This window comes from Danio aesculapii, chromosome 9 (assembly GCF_903798145.1).
Source record: "Danio aesculapii chromosome 9, fDanAes4.1, whole genome shotgun sequence".
NCBI classification, from domain to species: Eukaryota; Metazoa; Chordata; class Actinopteri; order Cypriniformes; family Danionidae; genus Danio; species Danio aesculapii.
The window spans coordinates 11,501,863-11,526,689 of NC_079443.1; the positions used below are offsets into that span (position 1 = coordinate 11,501,863).

General features: G+C 34.8%; 2 protein-coding genes across 3 annotated transcripts in view; one reads left to right on the forward strand and one right to left on the reverse strand.

Moving 5' to 3' along the window:
• The window catches only part of fstl1b (follistatin-like 1b), an 84,231-nt gene extending 83,110 nt beyond the window's left edge, over positions 1-1,121 (reverse strand). Inside the window, exons 1-2 of the mRNA XM_056464787.1 lie at positions 1,036-1,121; positions 853-909 (exon numbers count right to left, since the gene is read on the reverse strand). Of these exons, the coding sequence (XP_056320762.1) occupies positions 853-909; positions 1,036-1,038 (60 nt within the window). The 5' untranslated portion in view covers positions 1,039-1,121. The remainder of the gene's footprint in view (positions 1-852; positions 910-1,035) is intronic.
• A 17,777-nt stretch (positions 1,122-18,898) lies between these two features.
• LOC130235296 (uncharacterized) lies at positions 18,899-24,123 on the forward strand. 2 transcript variants are annotated; one of them, XM_056465841.1, is made up of 6 exons: positions 18,899-19,072; positions 20,401-20,703; positions 20,807-20,930; positions 21,538-21,583; positions 21,666-21,713; positions 23,998-24,123. In XM_056465841.1, the coding sequence occupies exons 1-6, from the start codon at positions 19,003-19,005 to the stop codon at positions 24,022-24,024; spliced, it is 618 nt and encodes a 205-aa protein (XP_056321816.1). In that variant the 5' UTR covers positions 18,899-19,002; the 3' UTR covers positions 24,025-24,123. The 2 variants fall into 2 exon arrangements, with proteins under 2 accessions (XP_056321816.1, XP_056321815.1); XM_056465840.1 differs by lacking the exon at positions 23,998-24,123 and having other exon boundaries at positions 21,666-21,799.
• The last annotated feature ends 704 nt before the right edge of the window (positions 24,124-24,827 follow it).

Genomic DNA, 24,827 nt, shown 5'->3' on the forward strand with positions numbered 1-24,827 from the left:
TTAAAGATTAAGTTATGTTTATAATAAAAGTTAAGCCTTATGATAAGAAAGAAAGAAAGAAAGAAAGAAAGAAAGAAAGAAAGAAAGAAAGAAAGAAAGAAAGACTCAGTGATTGGTGATTTTTATCAATGCAAATGACAATTAAAAGACAATTAAAGCTGAACTAAATTAGTTAATATTCAAAAATAATCATAAACATTTAGCAAAATTGTTCTTCAAAAAAACAAAAGACAAAACTGGGTGTTGTTCAATACTTTTAGGACAATTTTGATGAATAGTGATGATTTACTTCAAACGTCGATGGCCAAAATGTGCATTTATAATATTTTTGTTTACATGTACCAGCCTGTTAGCCATAAGTTTCAGACATTATACTGACCTCTCTGTCTGAATGCATAAACGATTTCTGACTTGACACTAAATTTAAAGTAAAATATACATATTAGTATTAGTGCAAATTTTGTCACGTGCACAAATGATCATGTGATATCAACATGAGGTGCGACCCGCTCCATGTAGAATAAACCTTTTTTTTTTGTCTCTCCCCCTCTGTATTTTTTCTCGAAGGCGTCTGGTCTGATCCAATGTAAGTGAACGTCATTGAAGTTGCTTTTCATTATGTGCTAAACATTTTCAATTGGAAAAACCAACAACACTGGACGCAGTTTTGACATTAAGCATATCCATTGTTTTGTTGTAAGTTAATGTTAGTTGACCGCACTCATGTTTCTTCAACAGTTCATTTTGGGCAAGTCGGATTTCAGATAAACTATTATCAGGATCCACAATAAACATTCTTTTTCAAAAACACAAGCTCTTTTCGTCAATGAAAGAGGGTTTTGTGTAACTTACCTCGGCATGACAGCAGACTACAGCCAGGAGGAAAAACACGGGTAAACACCGAAACATCTGTAACGGGCGGAGAGAAGAGGGAGAACGTAGTAAAAGACATTACAAAAGGAAAAAACGCAAGGCAAAACGACACAAGTTGTTTAGACGCTGTAAAAGATTCTAAATAGGGTTCGGGTTTCTCACCATTTTTGCAAAAAAAAAAACGCCGACTGGGTGTTTTTGAGGAGGAAAAGCGCGGCGTCTCGGTCCGCTGTAGATCTGAGGATGTGATCGCAGGAAACTCGAGCAGCGCTCAGGAATCTGTTTCTTCCCCCTCCGTGACGTGACGTGGCCCGTGAAAAGCCGTGGAGCAGATCAAAATAATGAGCATAGGCTGAGACGAAAGTGCTAGAGGTAAAATTGCAGGTTTTGCTGGTGTAAGACATACAAAATATTGGTGGAATGGTAGAAAAGTTGCATGCTGAAATAAATGCGATATTATGCTAAATATTTAGGCTAAAGTGAAATAGAGAAAGAGCAGAAAAGAAAGAGATAGAAAGATTAGAACTCTAGGTTGGCTACAAAGATAAACCTTTTATTTTTCAAAAGAAATACAAAACAACAACAACAAAAACTTGAATGAAACCACTGATCTATAATATAGTATATATTATAGATCTATAATATCAGTGGGCTATAATATAGATCAGTGAATGAAACAGTTTAGAATAATACCACTAATTATATCAAGATATTTGAATGTGTATTTAGGGGCAATTTATCATATATATATATATACCATAAATAATATGGTGATCTGAACAATGCTTAAACAATCCATCACTTCCATCATAAATGCTACAATAAAGAGTGTGTTTTTACAGGGACACCCGTATTTGAGTTGAAATATGAAATGTGTTTTGAGATATGAAACATGATGTACAAAGAAAATTAACAGAAATCAAGGTAAACATCAACTGTGGGTGGAAAATTTTATTATTAAAGTTGTGAATAAAAGCAGACCCTGCATAATGGTCATAGTAGATTGATAGTACATGATATAAACCCTTTAATGGGGTTTGGCCATTATAATTTGCTCATCAATAGTGGATTTTGTCCCTGAAAAATAAAATACGATGGTGGATTTAGTGCAGACGCATAGTGTTTTTTTTATGTGTGACGTCACCAGCTACTGACCTGCCATCCATTTATTTATTTTTTTTTTTGTGGTTTTCACAGATCTATGTTTCCTTTTTGACAATTATTGTCAGTATATGGAATCTTTCAAAACACAAAGGAACACCTTTAACTTCTTTTAGGTCCATCATTATCTATACTCTATCAGATAATGATTTCTACTAATCTGACAGTTTCAATAAGTTTTCTAATGAACTGAAATAGTAAAGACCTGATAACCGGCCAGCAAATCACACACCAGTGATTAAGAGTTTAAAGGGGGATTTCGACCAAAAATGAAAATTTACTCATTATTTCCTCACCCTCAAGTGGTTCCAAACCTTTGAGTTTCTTTCCTATGCTGAAAACAAAACAAGAAAAGAAAGCTAAAGGCTGTAATTACTTACTTACTATAGTTTAGATATTGAGATTCACTGACGCTCCAGTGATGTTTAGAGTACAAATACCTGACAGGTCTTAAAATACAACATCTGAGCATTGTCTTTGCTTGTGCAGGTTGAACAATATGCTCACATTAACTCATGTATTACTATTTTATTGGGAGAACCATCACATTAACAGTTCATCTGCATTATCTGCTTCTTATAGCATTAGCATTGCTGCATTAATAGCCATGTTTCCATCTAAAGATGCACTAAGATATATAAAAGGAAGCTGAAAGGCTCTAATTTACTTCTATAGGAAGAAAAATATACTTCCATATGGAAGTCAGTGGTTGCAGGTTTCCAGCTTTGTTATCTTCCTTTGTGTTTAATACAAGAAAGAAACTCATAAAGATTTAAGACAAGTAAAGGATGAGTAAATGATATAAATTTTATTTTGTAAACTATCCCTTTACTCATAATCAGAAAACATTTGGGGTACAAATTGTACAACAACTGTACAAAAATGTACCTTGTAGACTTTTAAAGGTACATTTTTAGGTTTTGTACACCTATTGTACCTTGTACCTTTTCTCTGACAAGCAGCCCTTACCAAAAGGCACTGCATCCTGTGTATTGTATTCAGAAAACAATAATTTTTTTTATAAATTGCATATTTAATGAATCAAAGTAATTAGTGTACTGACATGAACTGAACCTGGCTGAAAATGGCTTTTCAGATAACCCTTTTGAGAAATCTAATTTTGAGCAGAAAACAATGATCTTGGTCAAACAGCTGTTATTATTTCCCACAAAGATTTCCTATATTGTGACCTTTGTCGAATAGCGCATCTACCGTTTTCACAAGGTCCACAGTTTCTGTCAGCTCAACTTTTTTTCTTTAGATATAAACCTTTTAATAATCCGATTAATTAGAAAGAGCTTATAGTAACAAGAAAACAACACAGACTGGCAACAAAGAGAAGCAGATATGAATAATGCTATAAGCTTAATAAATACAGCTGAAATCAGAATTATTAAACCCCCTCTGAATTTTTTTTTCTTTTTTAAATATTTCCCAAATTATGTTTAACAGAGCAAGGACATTTTCACAGTATGTCTGATAATATTTATAATGTTATAATATATTCTTATTTGTTTTATTTCAGCTAAAATAAAAGCAGTTTTTAATTTTAAGGTCAAAATTATTAGCCCCTTTAAGCTATACATTTTTTCAATAGTCTACAGAACAAACCATCATTATACAATAACTTGTCTAATTACCCTAACCTGCCTAGTTAACTTAATTAACCTAGTTAAGTCTTTAAATGTCACGTTAAGCTGCATAGAAGTGTCTTGAAAAATACCAAGTATAATATTATTTACTGTCATCATGGCAAAGATAAAATAAATCAGTTATTAGAAATGAGTTATTAAAACTATTATGTTTAGAAATGTGTTGAAAAAAATCTTCTCTCTGTTAAACAGAAATTGGGAAAAAAATAAATGGAGGCTAATAATTCAGGGGGTTTAATAATTCTGACTTCAACTGTATATCTTATGTGGTGATTATTTACTTATAAATTATCTTTTTACCTTAATTAAATGTATTGGTCACACTTTATTTTAAAATAAAATTCTCGCTTTTAAGTTGCCTCAAGGTCGCTGGTTCGAGTCGTGGGGCTAGTTGGCGTTTCTGTGTGGGGTTTGCATGTTCTGCCCTTGTTGGCGTGGGTTTCCTTCAGGTGCTCCGGTTTCCCCCACAGTCCAAAGACATGCGCTATAGGTGAATTGGGTAAGAAAAATTGGCCTTAGTGTATGAGTATGTGTGTTAATGTGAGAGGATATAGGTGTTTTCCAGTAGTGGGTTGCGGCTGGAAGGGCATTCTCTGTGTAAAACATATGATGGATTAGTTGGCGGTTCATTCTGTTGTGGCGACCCCTGATAAACAAAGAACTTAGTTGAAGGAAAATGAATGAACGATTGAATTGTAACTATTAACAAGCCATTAATTATGACTTATCTCAATAAACTCCTAATTTGCTGCTTATTAATAGTCATTTAAGTTTAGGTATTGGGTAGAATTAGGCATGTGGAATAAAATCATGCAGAATATGTACTTTATGTTTACTAATAAACAGCTAATATCTTAATAATACACTAAAGGTACGTGAGCTGTCACTGGGGTGGTAGCTTTTCAAAAGGTACAAATTTGTACCTAAAAGGTCCATATTAATACCTCAGGAGTAAATATTCCTTCCTAAAAAGTACAAGTGTTCCTCTTAAATTTTTTAGGTACTAATATATACTTTTGAGGTACCAATATGAACCCTTTAAGTACAAATATGTACCTTTTGAAGAGTGTAGTCAGGTACAGTAATAATGTGGATAAATCCCTCCTCTTTATACTAAAATGTTACCAATGTATTTATTATTATTGTTTGGTTCAGTTTTTATTGTTAAGCACATAATCAGACAGGGTTCCCAGTTTCACCCACACACAGCTGTAGGACAAAAACAGTGTGTAAAAAATTGAACTGAAGAAATGGTCAACAAATCTATATACAATTTAGACATTGAGATTCACTGAAGCTCCAGTGATGGTTATGTTTAGAGTAAAAAAAACTGACAGGTCTTTAAATACAACATCTGAAAATAGCGCAAAATATATACACTACTTTTATTAAAAAAAAAAACACACACAGCATGAACATTCTTTAAAATTTCAGCTTGTGCAGAATGAACAACATGACCACATTTATTACTATTTTTCTTTGAGTGAAACATCACGTTTACAATTTATTATCTGCTTCTCATAGCAACAGGTCTGTCTTGTGGTTTGCTTAGTTAAAATGCAGAATTTTGATGAGCTGTGGGTTTGCCAAATGACTGATCACATCGAAATGATATCCATGTCTGTCCCACAGAGCCTCCTTCTTTGTAAAAAAACAAACAGAAAACAACTGTATCAAATGACAGGGCATTTAATGTTGCATATGCTAATTTAATGAATTCTAACCGAATGAAAATGTGAAAAAAGCACATCAGAATAATGCCTGAATACTTTGCTTTTAAGTAAGTTTAGAAATAAGAGCTGCATAGATTTATTTGTAAGACTTTCCAATCATCGAGAGCAAATAGCAGCTTACTTAACACAATCTTTGTCCTCCTAATGTCTTTCAGCCAAGAGTGCTTGGTAATCAGAACAGCATATAATTGCCTCTCCACAGCTACTTTTCATCACTGTTTATCTAACGGCGTCTGCATAAATTGCCTTCATGAATGAATAACCTGTCACAGACGCATCTGCTATTCAATCTCTAGTATTACTCCTTTAACATCGGCTAGTCGGATATTCGGAAGCAAGGTCAGGAGTGATGAAGCCATGTTTTTAATCCCTTTATCTTCCTCTTCACCACATACTTACCTAGCAGGTAATACCTAGCAGCATGATGGGATGAAAAGTAAGGGCATGGGATATATGGGGTAATTTAGAGTAAATGTACAGTGTTCATGGCAAAAATTCCATCTTTCATTTTTATTTCGGCTTAGTCTTTTTTTTCATCAGAGGTCACCACAGCGTAATTAACTGCCAACTTATTCAGCATATGTTTTACAAAGCGGATGCCCTTCCAGCTGCAACCCACTACTGGGAAACATCCATACACACATTCACACACATTCTCACACACTAAGGCCAATATAAAGTATCCAATTCACCTATAGTGCATGTCTTTGGACTGTGGGGAAAACCACAGCACCTGGAGGAAACCCATGCCAACATGGGGAGAACATGCAAACTCCACACTGAAATGCCAACTGGCCCAGTCGGGACTAGACCAGCAACCTTCCTGCTGTGAGGTGACAGTACTGACCACTGAGCCAACGTGTCACAAATTCCATCATCAGTACAGTAAATGCAAATTTAACTGATTGTTGGATCTTGTGAGTGCTTTAAATTGTTTTTGAGCTTCTTAGTTTGTCCACAAGGTGTCAACACTGAAAAACAGGAAATGGGATTGAGAACAAAAAGCGAACCACTTAGAATTATTATGACATGTACTGTATGGCTTTATATAATGGAGATATCGTCGTCAGATATCAATGTTGAGAAATAGCAGAGACAAGAAACGCAAAATGCTGAACATGCTGACAATTGTCAACATCCATCAGCATTGCTGCATCAGTATCAATGTTTCTATCCAAAGATGCGCAAAACTGGAATATCATGTAAATTATTTGTGAATGTAATGAATCTAATGAGTCAAACAGAAGTGATTTAGCCAAAGGAAGTCAAAGAGAACAAAACTGAATTTCTGATAAACTGTCGCCAAATACTAAAAACAAAATTGGAATTTGCTGTGGTAGAAGAAGCCACTGTGGGTCTGTTTGTAAATATAATGAATTACCTGAATTAGTCTTAGAAGACTAAGACAAATTATTATGGGCGTTTTCAAAATGTATGCACACTGAAGTTTTAAGCGTCTTTTTTATGCAATATTCTAAAGTGTACATAAAAATGGATGGGCTACTCGTGAATGGAGAAAACTGTGTACCTACTCACTGCAGTGAAACTGACCAATCACTGGGTCTCTGAATAAGTTAGATCTTCAGTGGCTCACAAAACCATAGTTACATCCTACCAGTCATCTAGCGTTTCTTGTATCTGATAGAAAGTATTTGATTGAATCCTCATGCATCCCCTGTATTGCAGTGTTTGCTCTTTTTAAAAATGTAAAGCGGATATTTTCGGGAACAAAGGTCTGAATTTTTTTATATGATAAGATAAATGAAATATCACTGGCCATCACTAACAATTTATGTATTTCATGTATTAAAAAAAGAAAAACGTAAATCTCTCTATGTACAAATAAAAATCTTTTAATTTTATATTCCCCATTCATTTCCTATGGGACAAAGTTTGAGGTTGGTTTATAAAGAGGACTTAACTTTATTGAGTCAAGTGCTCTGTGTAACACGTGGATGACAGAGACAACGTTAGGATCCAAGTGCCGGTTTATTTGGTAGTCAGGCAAGCAAGGGTCAACACAGGTGCAAACAGATGAATAAAGGCAAATATAGAATCGTAGTCACTATAACAGGCGAGAGGTCGGAAGGCAGGCAGTGAACATGGACAAACAGACAAACTTGGCAAGGGTCAAAACACAGAGAAACAAGACTAAGGAAAATGCTGAATTGTCACTTTACAGGTAAACAAGACTTGGCCAGGAAGTGAGTGTGTGTGCTGCTAAAGTAGTGTGTGTGTTTAGTCCAGAAGCAGCATCAGCTGTGGGAGTCCAATCAGTGGAGACTTGGAGCAGGTGTGTGTGTGTGGCATGACTGAATTTGTAGTTCATAAGATGTAGTCCATGTGAAAATGAGTTCTTACCAGCAACCTCTGGTGGTTAGAGATCGCTGGTAATCATGACAGAGCCTCACTGGTAATCCTCACTGCTGTATGAATATCTGTTATGTTGATGTACAAAATAAACCTGATTTAACATCCACAAACCGGGATTGAAGCATCTTCTTTTATAATTGTTCTGACACGCGGCTGTGCTGATGAAGTAAAGCTAAGCTAAATCGCTGTAATTCATTACACACTTGCACTTTTTAAACATTTGAAACATGTGAAACTCACTCTTGATCACATTTGATGATGATTGATGATCCTAGCGAACTGAACAGACGTTTTATTCCCGGTTGCTTTGCACACGTCTGGTCTTGTTCATATGATTGTAATTCGGTGGGCGGAGGGACCGCACTCTTACGTAAAGTTGCGGTCGATCTGAAAACCGCTCCAATTGGTCCACCATTTTTATGTTGTTAAATTTGAAAAAAAAAAAAGGAATGGGTGAGTTTATATTACCCCAATATGACTGTCTATACACTACATCTACACACATGTCTGTCCAAACAGCTTTAAAAGTAGATTTTCACCATAGGTGTCCTTTAAGTATATGATTGACCGGCATTGTGTTGGATTTATTGGATTTTATTGAACAAAAAATAGCTTTAAATTTTTTTCCCCATTCATTTTTTATCTGTGCCCATTTTTGGGCAAAGCAAAAGATTAAAGAGTTATTTACTTAACATTCTTGAGTCAAGTGCTCTTTTTGTGTGTTCAGATGGTAAATTTAGAATAAAAACTGCTCAAATTAAGGAAACTATTAAAAAAAATCTAAATAAAATGATTTTGCCCCAAATATCCTTATCTGGAGGGTTAAGCCTATAAATGCATATAGCCACCTTTAAGCTCTTTCAAAAGCTTTTGTCTGAGAAGAACAAAGACAAGAGTCTTTGTCCAAAGGCATCTTCCAAATTTTTTTCTCTTCTTTTTGCTTAGAAGGCAGTAAAGCACTACAGCGCTTGCACTTCAATTGTCCTTGTTGCCTTTGTAGGGGTAAAATAACAAGCTTCATCCATTTGGCATCACTAATTCACTTGCATACATAAAACAAAGGTGCCCCTGTTGTCCAAAATGGTGATGATGATTATTATTAATCATTCATTCATTTTATTTTCAGCTTAATCCCTCTATTAATTAGGGGTCGCCACAGCGGAATGAACCGCCAACTTATCTATACAACGTTTTTGGATTTGTGGGGGAAACTGAAGCACCCGGAGAACATGCAAACTCCACACAGAAATGCCAACTGACTCAGCCAGGGCTCGAACCAGCAACCTTCTTGCTGTGAGGCAATTGTGCTACCCACTGAGCCACCGTACTACCCGATATTATTAATAATAATGTAAATTATTAGCTTTTGTTATTTGTTATTAATGCCAATTATAATAATTAAATACGTTAGAGATTATGTTAATGGACAACAAACACTCAAAACACATACACCTAAATGAACATGTATTATACCCATCACCTATTTTTTTACACTATATACTGTATAACTGCAGATTAATGTTTATATACTGACTACCCTAAACAAAACTCCTTAACATTTAAAATGTTGACTATACAATAAACTTGAATTGAATGTTAATGTGTTAACATTGGCAGCCCTGCTTTATATTCGTTTAAACATTTTATTTGGTATTTTTTACATAACCAGGGTTCCTTTTAAGATGACAATAGAAAAACAAAAGAAGGATATGATAAGAAGAATGTCTGTAATGGTATCTCTACTTATTCTGCATCCTTAGATTTAATTGGCCCAAAGTCTCTATCCTCTATACCTATGTAGATGGTGAGCAGATTTCTGAAGAATATTATCTATTATGTATGTATATCCATGTCATGAGAGACATCAGAGGTTCTCGAATCACTGTGAATTGAAAATGTCACAGGTCTGTCGATCATGCACATTTTTTTCAGAAGCAATTTTTTGATGTTAATTAGACTTACTGTATCTGTTTATAATCGGAACAAAGTCACAGCCTCAGCAAACAGACAGTGAATACTTACCTGTCTGTCTGTAACAGTTTCCCTCGCATCAAAGAAAATCCTGTCAGAGACACATGCAATTCAGATGCCCTACAGTACAGGAAGGCTTCTTCTCTGTTTCTGCACAGTCTACAGATGCTCCATGGCTTTAATCAAGAAACTATTATCCTGTGGGCGCATCATTCTGTTAATTAAAGCTTATAACCAGAACACCTCAACATCACATTTACAAGTCATTGTATCAACTTTACTGTATGTGGCAATGAATTAATGAACACCGCAACACTCAAAAAGTAAATGAAATTGATAGGTAGTGATATTTGTGTATTTTTCACAATGCAAAGTTTTGCCTTTTTAGGCTTTTCTTCAGTATGATTATCTTATTATTATTATTATTATTATTATTATTATTATTATTATTATTATTATTATTATTATTATTATCATCATCATCTTATTATAGTATTATAATAAGAATTCTATATATATATATATATATATATATATATATATATATATATATATATATATATATATATATATATATATATATATATATATATATATATATATGTGTGTGTGTGTGTGTGTGTGTGTGTGTGTGTGTGTGTGTGTGTGTGTGTGTGTGTGTATATAGTTATAACATAGTTACTATATATATTTATGAAAAGTTCAGATGAAAACAACCTATGCATCATGATAAAAAGGAAAATACTGAACATTCACATGGAAGCCTGGGGAAAAATGCAAATTTTTAAAAGAAAATTTCAGATGGCACTTTTTATTTCAATGTTTTTGCTCATTAAAAGCAAATCCACTTTGCATGCACATCCAACGATGCGCACTTGTGCTTTATTTGATACATAAAACAATTGTTACATATTTGATTGTGATGAAGCCTTCAGAGTGAAATTCAGATAAGTGACACTTGGTTTCATATACACTTAAAACAGTCAACCAGTTACATCTGACTGGTTTAACTGACCAATCAGAGCAGAGCACACTCTTGAAGAGGAGGAGTTTAGAGAGACTGAATCTTTAAATGCACCATATCAGACACTATGAGAAAAGAGATTATGATCCTAATACATATTTTGAGAAAATTTGTAGCAATTTAAAGTTTGTTTTTATTTATTTATATTGCGTCATATGAATAAAAAGCTAGTATATGAGGCCCTTAAGGCAAAACTAGAAAATGCACAATAGCATAATAGAAACACACACACAAACACACACACACACATATATGTATATATATATATATATATATATATATATATATATATTTTTTTTTATTTTTTTTTTATTTTTTATTTTTTTTTTTTTTATAAGATCATAATAAAGAGGATGCTGTTTGCTCGTCATTAAAAGCAAATTCCCTTTGCATGCACATCCAATGATTAGGACTTGATTTGATACATAAAACAATTGTTACAGTTTCATTGTGATGAAGCCTTCAGAGTGAAATCCATGTAAGTGACACTTGGTTTCATATACACTTAAAACACTCAACCAGTTTCATCTGACTGGCTTATCTGACCAATCAGAGCAGAGCACACTCTTGAAGAGGAGGCGTTTAGAGAGATTGAATCCTTGAATGCACCATTTCAGAGACTATGAAAAAAGAAATAATGCTGCAATATGTATTATGAGACAATTTGCAGCAATTAAGTAAATAAAGTTTGCTTTTATTAATTTATGTAACCTCATATGGATAAAAGCTAAGCTAACTAAATTTAAAATAACGAAATAGGACATTGTTACGTTCCCTTAATTCTGTCTAGGGAAACACAGGTACACAACAGAATGTTAGTAAAATTTGTATGTCAGCAGTGAGGTTCTATGAGCAACCTCCGATAGGACTAAATGAAATAAAAATTTTACTTAAATAAAGATTAACAAAAGATTTATTCAATGATTAAGGGAGGATTTCAAGAAAGCTTCAAGAGGGAGTTCAAGCCAAAACAACCAATAAAAGGTTATCTAACTGATAGAAAGAGAAGAACTAAATCTATCAAAAGAAAAATACATCAAAAATACCCTCATTCACATAAACAGGAGAAAACAGTTACAAAAAGAAAAATGGCACCCCTCTCCACTAACCCTATCCCAAATTAACAAAAAGTAAAAAGTCAGTAACAAAGTAATGAAAAAACAAAAGGGGGCGACGCAGTGGCACAGTAGGTAGTGCTGTCGCCTCATAGCAAGGTTCGAGCCTCGGCTGAGTCGGTTGGCAATTCTGTGTGGAGTTTGCATGTTCTCCCTGCGTTCATGTGGGTTTCATTCAGGTGCTCTGGTTTCCCCCAGTCCAAAAACATGCGGTACAGGTGAATTGGGTAAGCTAAATTGTCCGTAGAGTATGAGTGTGAGTGAGTGTGTATGGATGTTTCCCAGAGATGGGTTGCGGCTGGAATGGTGTCCGCTGCATAAAACTGTGCTGGATAAGTTGGCGGTTCATTCTGCTGTGGCGACCCTGGATTAATAAGGGACTAAGCCGAAAAGAAAATGAATGAGTGAATGAAAAAACAAAAGTAAACTCTCAACCAAAAAGAGTTTCTGAGGCAAAAACTACATAAGATAGGCAACAGCATTAACAAATTTAAACGAAATATAGCTCCTTATCAACAGATAATGCTTTAAAGGATAAAAAAGAAGCCTCACAAAAGAACCACCACACACACATACAAAACAAACTGTTCTACTGTTGACATGCTGCTTATGTCTACTGCTCTTCTCATTCTCCAATCAGTGAGCAGTTCGTCATTGGCATCAGGTGATGGCCATTATCTCCTACTAGAGTTTAGCTGCGGTCACACTGGAGTTTTCCCCCCATAGACTTCCATTCATACGCACGCAAATGCGTCAGACCGGAAACGCAAGCTCATGCATCAGACCGGAAACGCAAGCTCATGCGTCAAGTTTTGCAGGTCGCTGCGGTGCAAACTTTCAAGCTAAATGAACTCTGACCTGTGAAATCGCATCACTTGACAGCGTGAGACCAATCGAGGATCAAAACATAACCTCTCTGAACAGAAATTAAAAACGTGAAGCAAATTGCTCGCTTTTTAATGTCTAAACATCTTGTTTAATCCTGCCTCTTTTTGCAGCGCCGTACGACAGAATTTCGCATACACAAATTCTAGTGTGACCGCAGCCTAAATCTGCAGTCACATTGGGCTTTTCTCCCCATAGACTTCCATTCATACGCACGCGAATGCGTCAGACTGGAAACGCAAGGTCATTTGTCAAGTTTTCGCAGTTCACTGCGGTGCAAAGTTCAAGCTTGATGACCTGTGAAATCGCATCATGTGATTGCGTGAGACCAATCGAGGATCAAAACTTGACCTCTCTGGACAGAAATTTTAAATATAGAGCAATCGCTCCCTTTTTTAAAAATGTCTAATCGTCTTATTAATCCTGCAGCGCTGTACGACAGAATTTTGCACGCTCAAACTCTAGTGTGACCGCAGCATTAAGCAAATGAAGGAAGGAAGGAAGAAAGAAAGAAAGAAAGAAAGAAAGAAAGAAAGAAAGAAAGAAAGAAAGAAAGAAAGAAAGAAAGAAAGAAAGAAAGAAAGAAAGAAAGAAAGAAAGAAAGAGAAAGAAAGAAAGAAAATCAAAGCAAAAACAAATTTGTCCAGGGACATAATGGACACATATATATATATATATATATATATATATATATATATATATATATATAAACGTAAGGTCATTAACTAGCAAATCCATTTAAATAAATAGGAAAAAAATAAATATATTATACTGATATGTAAATCTCCATGTGCAAACTGATAGATGGCCGTGGGAAAAATAGACATATTATAAAACATACAGGTAAGTGGGGATAAATACCTGTCCTAAAAGTTGTTCAATGACTTAAGTTTCCCTTTTTTAACATAACTAACAATTTCCCATATTTTATATATATTTTTAACCTAATGTAAATTTTTGGTGACACAGTGGCCCAGTGTTAGCACTGTCAACTCATAGCAAGAAGGTCACTTATTCGAGTCCCAGCGGGGCCAGTTGGCATTTCTGTGTGGAGTTTGCATGTTCTCCTCGTCTGGTTTCCCCCACAGTCCAAAGGTAAATTAAATTTAACAAAATTGGCCGTAGTGTATGTGTGTGAATGTGAGAGTGTATGGATGTTTCCCAGTACTGGGTTGCAGCTGGAAGGGCATCCACTGTGTAAAACATATGCTGGATAAGTTGACGGTTTATTCTGCTGTGGCGACCCCTGAAGAATAAAGTTACTAAGCCAAAGGAAAATGAATTACTCAATGAGTAATGGTAATTTTAATCTGTAAAACCCAGCAGACATTGAGAATGTGACATGGTTTTAGAGAGATGCAACACCTCCCCTCTGTGGTCGATGTGTGAAGTGGTATTCGGAGACTACTTAGGATTTATCTTCATTTTACAAAAAGCAAACCAATTTTTTTTCTCTTAATCCTTGTTGAAGCATGTAAAATACTTTTTCTGTAAAATGAAACTGTATATGCTTGTTCTTGTTAATAAAGCATTAAAACACTTTTATCCTTAAAAAGTAAGTCCATCTTGTTAGTCACCATTTTGTCATATCTTAAAATATACCTGGTGTGTTTTTACTGTATTTTACTGTATTATTTTTTACTGTATTATGCTGACCTCTTGAATAACTGTGGATAATCTGGATTATTGCCAATGTAATTTATACACCTATAGACGCTACACTTATAGACATTGATTGCATATAAACAGAAATAGCTGACAATATGAAAACTCTTCAAATTAGTTCTCTATCTTATTTGTGGACTAAAAGTTTTCAGATTGTGAACATTTTGAATGTGAAGAAGTCATGAAAACATTTTGAGTTTTGTGTGGTTGGGCTATTCCGGCCACACAGACATACTTCCTGCTGTGTTTCACCTATATGACCGCTGAAGCATTGCAACAAAAACTGTTAAATGTTGTAAATGTACAGATGGCAGGTTTAAACAACTTGAAAACTGAGAAAGAGAAAGACGTCTGATTTACCTTCTTTCTTACTCCTAACATTTCACATAACTTTATTCATCAAACTGAGCTGTGGATTGAAGATGTTCCTCTTCAGAGAGATATGAGCAGATGTATTCATATATGTCAAAATAATTAATGATAAATTTGGAGCAAATGTATTTATTTTGAATAAAGTTACGTCGATTCTCGGTAACCCAATCAAAACATTATAGTAATAATTTCTCAATTTTGATGAATGTTCATTAGTTTAATGAGCTTCATAGTCAAATCATCTTTATGTCTGTAGCGCTCAATGCAAATCATCAAAGTAGATTCACAGTGATCTCTTGAAAAATGGCAGAATCAGTTATTAAAAACAGTGTGAAGTAATTTAGCTCAGTGTTGTGCTTTACTTCAGTTTAACATCAGTAGTTGCAGTGTGTGAAAACCAGGCCTTGTAAAAATGACATACATGCTGATCTTGTTTAATTGTATCTCTCTTGATTAGTTCTATTATATCTCTGATTGTAATTGTATTTCAAGAAGAGCTTTCAGAGTGCATGAAGACATGAATATACTGCATGCTTACTGCTAGTGGTGTAAAGTAACAAATTATAAATACTCAGATTACTGTGAGTAGTTTTTCTCTAAATTTAAAAAAAAATTGTACTGTTTACTTAAATATATTTTTAGTCCTGCATCAATACTTTTACTGGATCATTTTGCTTTAACTTGTAGTTACTATATGTTTGTTTTTTCTTGTCTACGGCGGTTAGCTAATACAACCCCGAATCAGAACTTGGGACACTATAGAAAAAAGAAGAAAAAAAAGGAGAAGATAGAAAGAAAGAAATGATTTCTAAATTTACTTTGACTTGTATTTCATTTATACTTGCAGATAATACAACAAACATTATTTAATGTGATCCTTATGATAGTTTTTTTTCTAAATAAACACGTATTCCAATTTTGGTTCTTGCAACACATTTAAAAAAAAGTTGGGACAGGAGCAATTTAGGGCTAGTAATCAGGTTAATTGCTCAAAGTGAGAAAATTATTAAAATGTTTAAAAACAATATTCCTTTATTTCACCTTGAACAGTGCATAACATAATTAAAAGATTCAAGGAATCTGTAGAAATTTCAGTAGGTAAATGACAAGGGCGCAAGCCTAAGCTGAACAATCATGATCTCCAATCCCTCAGTCAGCAAACTACATACATAGTAACATCAACAAATGCCAGTTTGTTAAAACTGTACTGTGCCCAAAGGAAGATTATGTTAACAGTGTCCAGAAGCACCATCAACTTCTCGGGGTTCAGAGGCATATGGGATGGACCATCACACAGTGGAAACATGAACTGTGATCAGATAAATCAGCATTTTAGGAATTTTTTGAGAGGAAGGAAAAGGATCATTCCGACTGTTACCAGTAACATGTTCAAAAGCCAGGGTCTTTCATGGTGTTGTGTCAGTGCCCTTGGCAAAGACAACTTGCACTTCTGTGGTGGCACCATTAATGCTGAAAAGTACATAGAGATTTTGGAGCACAATGTCTCCTTCTCCAGGGATGCCAATGCATACTTCAACAAGACAATGCAAAACCACATTCTGCACACATTACAAAGTCCTTGGCTGCAGAGGAAGAGGATACAGGTGCTTGACTGGCCTGTCTGCAGTCCTGACCTGTCTCCAATAGAGAATGCATGGCGCATTTTGAAATGCAAAAACGAAAACCCTATTACTGTCGCCCACCTTAAGACGTGTTTGCAGGAAGAATGGGACAAATTTACACCTGTAACACTTCATCACTTGGTGTCCTCAATCCCTAAATGTCTTTTAAGTGTTGTGAAAAGGAATGGCAATATTACAAAGTGGTAAATGCTTTACTGCTCCAACTTTTTCTGAAATGTTTTGCAAGAACCAAAATTGGAATACATATTTGTTTTGAAAAATAAAACAAACAATGAAAATCATGAGGAACACATTAAAGAATGTTTATTCTGTTCTCACATTAAATTAATCTTACATTTTAAATGTAACGTCCTCGCAAATAATTTTACTTGCACTCAGAAAAACCCTGAAAAGAAAATGGCATCAATGTAAGGCCCAATCCCAATTCTATTTTTGTACCCCTTCCCCTTGGCCCTTAAAACCGAGTGTGAAGAGGAAGGGCTTCAAAATTTACCCCTAAGAATTGGGACAGCACTACAGCACCTGCACCCGTCATCATATGTCACCACAATCTCATGCTTCATATGAGATCAGACGATTGCGACTGCTGTAGTTATTCTAGTTGCTTTATTTTTTGGTATTTACCTTCAGGAAATCACTGAAGGCATATATCATGTTATCATATCAATCTAATGTGGCAATAAGATCGTAATACTGCGTCTTTACACCGTGGCCATATTCATCTATGTAAACACACCAAAAACAACATTAACATTATAGCAGACACCGCAAAAAGCTTATTCTCAGCCACTAGACTTTTTTGACAGGGTTATCGGGTGTCATCGAGTGTCAGAATGTTGTGGGACTGCTGTACAGGAGTTTTGATTATGGATTATAGATTTTTATTTTAGCGTTTTTATTAAAAAGCATGACGGTAAAACACGTACGCGGTTATGAATATATTAAAACGTGTTCATTTGTTCTAAAAATTTGTAATAATGACAAAATACTAATTTGTGGATCTCCTTACTTCTGGGTGCAGCTATCATGCTGTTGTGGCTGGGGTATTCTGGGAAATTTTCTAAATCTCCCTTCGAAGGGCTATCTACCCCTTCCCCTTAGCCCTACGCCTTCAAGCTAAAAAGAATTGGGACACCCCTACCCCTTCACGGGAATGCACAAAACTAGGGGTATGGGGAAGGGGAAGGGCTAAGGGGTAGAATTGGGATTGGGCCTAAGTGGCAGGATTATCTGTTGGTGTGACCACAAGCCCCACTAGAGGGCTCTCCAGTCATTCACACGCCGACCATCCACGTGGCCTACACATAATCATCTGCACCTCACACCTTATACTCAGAAACTTGACTTTGATTACACAAACACCTTCAGTTCTTTGTCCCTTGCTGTTTTTGATTTTGATCCTGTACAGTTTATCGTTTTTTGATCATTTGCTGCCAGCTTCGATTTTTCGCCCGTGTTTGGCATTATCTCTCTATGATTGCCCCTGATGTTTGTATTTGCACCTGTTTGACCCCTGCCTGTTTGACCATTCTTAAAATAAAGCTGCAGTTGGAACGTCATCTCTGTATTTACACTCTCAAACAAAACAGAAAGCTACAATTTTAATTTGCAGGGTATAAGGTGGAATATTTTTACAGCATAATATCTACTACTCTAGAGTACTTTTAGAAGGGCTACTTTTTACTCATACTTTGAGTAGTATTTAGACCAGATACCTTTACTCTACTTGTGCTACATTTTTGGCAAGTAATGTACTTTTACTTGAGCATAATGTTTCAGCAGTCTTTCCACCACTGTTTAATGCAATTTCCTCAATTTTTCAACAAATGCATTTTGACAAGTCCAGTTTAGTTTGTTGTATTTCAGAATTTCAGCAGGAAAAAAAAAATATGTTTAAGTTATTTATAAATGAGGAACATCACCAGGAAAGCAAATTTAAGAACTAAAGTTTAGAAGTAAAGAAGGCCATAAAGAAGTGTGAGCATGCTCAACAATATCATATATGGTAAACAGTGACAGGATGTGATGAGTCTGCTGTGGAAAATGAGGTTTAACTGGTCACGGCAGACAAGAGCAGAAAAAACTAATCATATTAAATTTGTATGCATGATGATAACATTCGGCAGTTTATTCCACTGTGGTGACCACCTGATGAATAAAGGGACTAAGCTGAAGGAAAATGAACGAATGAATGGATACCATTCATTACAAATAAATGATCATAATAATTAGTTGTGCTGTTTTAAGTCACCTGCTGAATATTTATTGCTATTTTCTTTCTGTCAAAGAATGCTTTACCAAAATATATAGATGAAAGATCTCTGCAAACTCTATGTAAGCAGGCAGTGTTTTTTTAAGTCCAATAATGTTCTTTTGACTGTACCAAATATTCTCTTCTGTTTTATCACAGGCATTGCCCGCTGTCTTCTCTTCTTCCTTTTTTTCAGTCTCTACAGCTCGCCTATAAGTCTTCAAGATACTGAGCGGACAGTAAGAGTTTATTCTCCTTCACAGCGTTAAACTGAGTTTGCTGTTATGGCCATATTTCAAACCTGGATTTTTCATCTGGATCTCTGTGTCGTCATTATTCTCCTCATTCACGCAGGTACATTTCACTTAGTGTTTTTTGACTAAAATCAAATAATATGTCATTGATATAAAGCCCAGCATAGTTTGATGAATAAATAATATTGTTTACATTTTTACAATTTCGTGCAATTGTTGAAAAAGTAATTTTTTCTCTTCTGTAATTCGGCACTTGGTTAAAGATCTCATTTACATTTTACATTTGTTAATTTAGCAGATGCTTTTATCTTACGCAGCTAAATGAGAATAAAAGACGCACGTGAAATTGCCAGAGAGTCGTAATCCAGTATATAATCAGAGTTCAGAAGATTGATATTTTAGTTTTATTTTTTTTAACACAGATTACAAAGTAAATACTTTAAAAGTAATCCATAACATATTTGTTTTAATTACTTAATACTAGTAATATTATCTAAATACTTTGGAATACTAATAAATAACAAACTGTTCTCTAAAGAAGAATTACGGTACTGTACTTAAACATGCAGCTTGGTTTTCCTCAGTTTATTATTAACAACATTACCTTTCCACAGTATTTTTTTTTCTGAAATGACAATCTAAATAGTGATATTCAAGAAGGCAACATTATGCATTAAAACACATTAAAAATATGCATAAACATTTTGGATGATTCAGGTACATTTTTATTGTTTTGGCTTCTGGAAAATGTATAACTTCGTAGTGCTATATGAAAAATAAAATACCTTTAAGCTTATTTAAAAATTAAACAGTATGTACTTTTCTGAAAAACAACTGATAAAATTTTTATTTTAAAATTATTATTATTTAATAATGTTTTATTAATGATTAGATTTTTGCATATTTCGCATCTATAGGAGATTGTAAACTTATCAAAGTCGGAGAATCACCAACTGTTGTTTACTTTAATATTACAGTTTCTGTTAATGTTTAAATATAATACTAAACTTAAATTCACACTAATCTCCTTAATAGTCTAAAATCATTTTTAGACGTAAAATTAATTTGAGTACAACTCATTTTGTAATAACTTTAATAAAATATAGCAACTCATACTTAGTATTTTAACTAAGTTATTAGGTTACAAGTAGTCCATTACACTTCAACTCTGGGTTAATGAATTTTCACAATTTTACCATGAACTGTGAGTGAGTCTAGTGCGCAGCTACTGTAATACTTGTCACAACTCTGTTGATGAAATGTTATTTACTACCTTATTATTTGGTGTGGTCATAAAAAATTTATTCAAATGTGTTTTGTGTGTCTGTTGATCCTACTGCATGATGGCTGTGAAAAAATGATTAATAAGAATTTCACAACCCAGTGCAGTGATCAAAACTGCAGTGATTTTTTTGTGTCTTTTCTTAGATTATTCAAAATCCAATCAAGAGGCAAAGATTAAGCAGAACATCAGCAAGACAGTGTTTTTAGGGAACACAGTTACACTTCACTGCAACAAAACAACATTAGATGATGATTTCACATGGGGAATGAACAACTCTGCTATTTTTAGACAGATTTCTAACAGAACTCAAACAAACTTCAGCTCAAACAGGATTCACATCGACCCAGCAGCTCCAAGAGAATTAAAAATACAGCAAATACAAGCATCCGATGCAGGAAACTACACCTGTTATCCAGCAGGAATAAGGTGGACATTAACAATAACAGGTTATTCCATGGATTAATTAATTTATTTTTAACTATAAGTATGCAGCTATAAGAACAACTGTGCTGGCTGACTGAGTTCATGGCTTGTTTTTGTGTCTGTCAGAAAACAGACCATCATCATCATCATCATCACCTGAACAAATGCTGCTTAGCATCATCATCTTCATCACTATTATCTCATGTTTTGGAGTCATTCTGATCTGTCTGATCAGCATTTGCTTTCACAAGTAAGAGACGTTGAGTTTTTATGAGCATTTCACATGATATGTACAGTAGTTCCAGCTCTTCAGCTACTAAACCTGAGCTAGAGAAATACAGCAGTATTTACAAGTTACTGTACGCTGCAAGTCACAAACCTTTTTATATGTATTCAGCTGAAGAAAACAACTCAAACAGATGAGTAATTTTTGAATACATTTTGTGAATCTTTTTACTGCTGACAGTATCTACCACTGTTTACTTTCAGTGTAAATATGTAATCTAACATTTTACATTTCCTTATTTTATTGTTGAGAACCAAATCTATCACAATCAAATTTATATTAGATTTTAAAAGATATTGTTGTGTGTTGTGCATTAAACGCTAGTCATGGTTTAGCAAGACAATGGCTTCATTTGATTTCATCTTCAAAATGCCAATTTCTTCTACTTTGGACAAAAAATTAAGCAATTTTGTGGTTAAACTATTTTTTTTTTCATAATTTTTTTTGTCCATAGTTGATGCCTTGACAAACAGTAACACAGAGACAAACATGCACGCAACTAACAAATCCCCTGCTATTCTATTGAACTATTGTGTTTTATTGCTCTCTTAATGCTTCATCTTTGTAACAGGAAGCAGAAGAGGCAGAAGATAAAATCTAGTTCAGGTGAAAAGGATGTAAGTGTATTTATAACACATGGTTCTTATAAAGCAGAGGTGTAAGTATGTTTTCTTTTTATGCTTTTATTTTTGTCTTCAGAATCTGATGAAGACCTTTGACTGTGACAAAAACACAACAACAGTCTGCGTAAGTCTTGACATTCACCTACACCCAAAACGTGACATTTGCTGTGTTTAAAATGAGCTGAAACAACACAGTTCTTGAGGTTTTTTTTTGAGGGACAACTTAATTATTTTATGTTCAATCTACTTAGAATTGTAAAAACTAATAAGTTAACTTAATTCCTTCATGTTGCACCAACACAAATCAATTGTGTTGAACCCAACATTTTTTCCAATGCATACGATGGCTGAGAGAGCTCAAACACACTGCAAGATAAGAAAAATGCATACAAAAACACAAAGTTAAGAAAACATCTTGATCAGTTTGACAACACAACACATGCAAATACAGAAATGAGCTGTATAGGACAGACAATAACAGAAATGTGTTGGGGACCCCAAAAAGTGATGAACCCCAGCTGCTTCCTGTTTATTGTCAGCAGTATTTTCGAGATCTGGAGGTGAGTTTTTAGTTTAACATCCTGGTTGTACAGTTCCTTGTTGTTTGTACATTTTAGCACTATTAATGAACTGCAGTCCAGTTCATTATTATGCATATTATTATTAATGCAAGTTTTATTTGCATTAAATGAAATTTAGAAAGCAGCTGGATGTAGCAATTGGGGTGTGGCCGAGAGCCATGAAAGTCAACCTGTGCACCACACCGCTCTCGAGTTCCACAGAGAGGCACTCTGGAAAGATAAAAGGAGGAGAGACGACAATGGAAGACGAAAGAGGACTAGGGCAAGGGCATTTTCTATTTGGTCTTGCTTTCAGTTTGGCGGTAGTCGTCCGTGAAGGGCTGCCACCACCCGTTTGTTTAGTGTTTATTTGCTTTGTTTGGTGTTTAAATGTTTGCCTCCCACCTCCTTCTTCCCTTGAACTATGAGTTGAATACCTCATTAGTCATCCCTGCAGGCACAGGGCGTCAACATGAAGTCATATTAAGGTTGTACCCCAATGTTGTGGGGCTGTTGGATTTTGTTTGAAAATAAAAATTGAGTTGACATCAAAACCCTACATCACGCCGATATCAGTGTCCAATGTCCAACATAAAATCAACCTACAATCAACCAAATATCAATGTCTACTCATGTTACACCTTGTCGTTGTGTGGACGTTGCCACTATGACATCTATCAGACCTTGGATTTTGGTCGCTTTTTAACACAACCTAAAATAAACCAAATATCAACATAATTTGACTTTGTTAATGGACGTCAAAACAATGTTGTCCTTAGACGCTGACTAGACATTGAATTTTGGTCACCTGACGTCATGAACTAAATTTAACCTTATAATAACGTCTTATGATGTTGTGTGCCTGCTGGGATTACTTCAGGTTTGTCACTCTTTGAGGTCCCCTTTCTGTGTGGTCTGCATTATTTGCAGTGCATTTCTGTATGTGTTGTGAGAATTTGCATGATTTCTTGGTTTGTATAGTGTTTTTCTAGTTGCATGTGCTTTCTTAACTTGCAGCACATTTGACCTCTCTCAGCCACCGTTCTCCTCCATCACGTTCACCATAGCACATCAGGGTTGTTGCTAGATTGGACTTGGTTGTGGCCTGAAGTTAACGAGAATTATTTATATTATTGATTGAATTTCCCATTTATTGTGTTTTATTAATATCTACCCCCACTCCAACCCTAAACCCAACTGTCACAGTAATGTAAAAACAGTACTTGTACAGAGTATTATTTATGTTATTTATTAAATTACTCAATAAATGGTATTTTTTAATGCCTACTCCCACCCCAACCCTAAACCCAACCATCACAGTACTGTAAAAATGTAATTTATTGTTATTCAGTGTCTTAAAAAAATGCTGCTATATTATTGTGCATATTGCACTTCCGGCCGGCAGTGTATCCGATCTAGACTTTATCGCATATCGGTCACTAATTCACAACTGAATCTGTTTCAGAGCATCACAAACATCAATGGCACATTTCTTAGTACAAATAAACTTAAAATAAAAAGTTTTAAATATATTTTTATTGAGAACAAGCTTGGAAAATGACAAGTATAGGTCCATAAAAAATAATTTTATATACTATTTTGACAACCACTTATGCTAAGAGTCATACAAGCTAAGACTGATGAGTTCACATATTTTGATTACACAAGCACAACATATAAACACACCAGTTAGTAGTGAGAGGTACTGTATTTATCATTGCTTAATTTTTTCTATTAATCTTACCTAATCTTATCTTGATCTAACTGAAACATGTCGTTGTTATAAATTGAGAATCTGAGCTTTGAACCGGAGGTGAAATGTCATTCTTTTCTCTTTGTGTTCAACAGGTCTACAGCCTTCACACAGTTTCTTGAACTTTTCTTCTCAACTCAGTGTTTGTGTCTGCTAATTGTATTCTGTTTTCATTGTTGTGGAAAACATAGACTAATGTGTGTTTGCTCCTAAAATTTCAATAAATACATCTACTAATCTACTAAACAAATGCATTCATTCATGTATTATTTGTTTATTTACAGACAGAGAAATACAGATTTTTAATATGCCTACTTTGAAATGCCTAAACAAGGCATTTACATTACTACTTACTTACAATAAGGTGATTTACTACAAAGAACTATTTATAAAGTACTGTATTAATCATGGGGCGACGCAGTGGCGCAGTAGATCCGCCTCACAACAAGAAGGTCGCTGGTTCGAGTCCCAGCTGGACCAGTTGGCATTTCTGTGTGGAGTTTGCATGTTCTACCCTGTGTTTGCATGGGTTTCCTCCGGGTGCTTCGGTTTCCCACACAAGTCCAAAGACATGTGGTATAGGTGATTTGGGTAAGCTACAATTGTCTGTAGTGTATGTGTGAATGAGTGTGTATGGATGTTTCCCAGTGATAGGGGCAGCTGGAAGGGTATCCGCTGTGTAAAACATGCTGGATAAATTGGCGGTTCATTCCGCTGTGGCGACCCCAGATTAATTAACGGACTAAGCCGAAAAGAATATGAATGAATGAATGTATTTATCACAGATTACTGCTAATATGATTCAGGATCTCTTTTTGCTGGACACAAGATGGCTCCATTACAAACAAATGGAACATTATATATTTATAAAAACTTGAGATGTAACAAATTTTCTTTCTTAAATTACTTTCTTAATTTTTTGGCC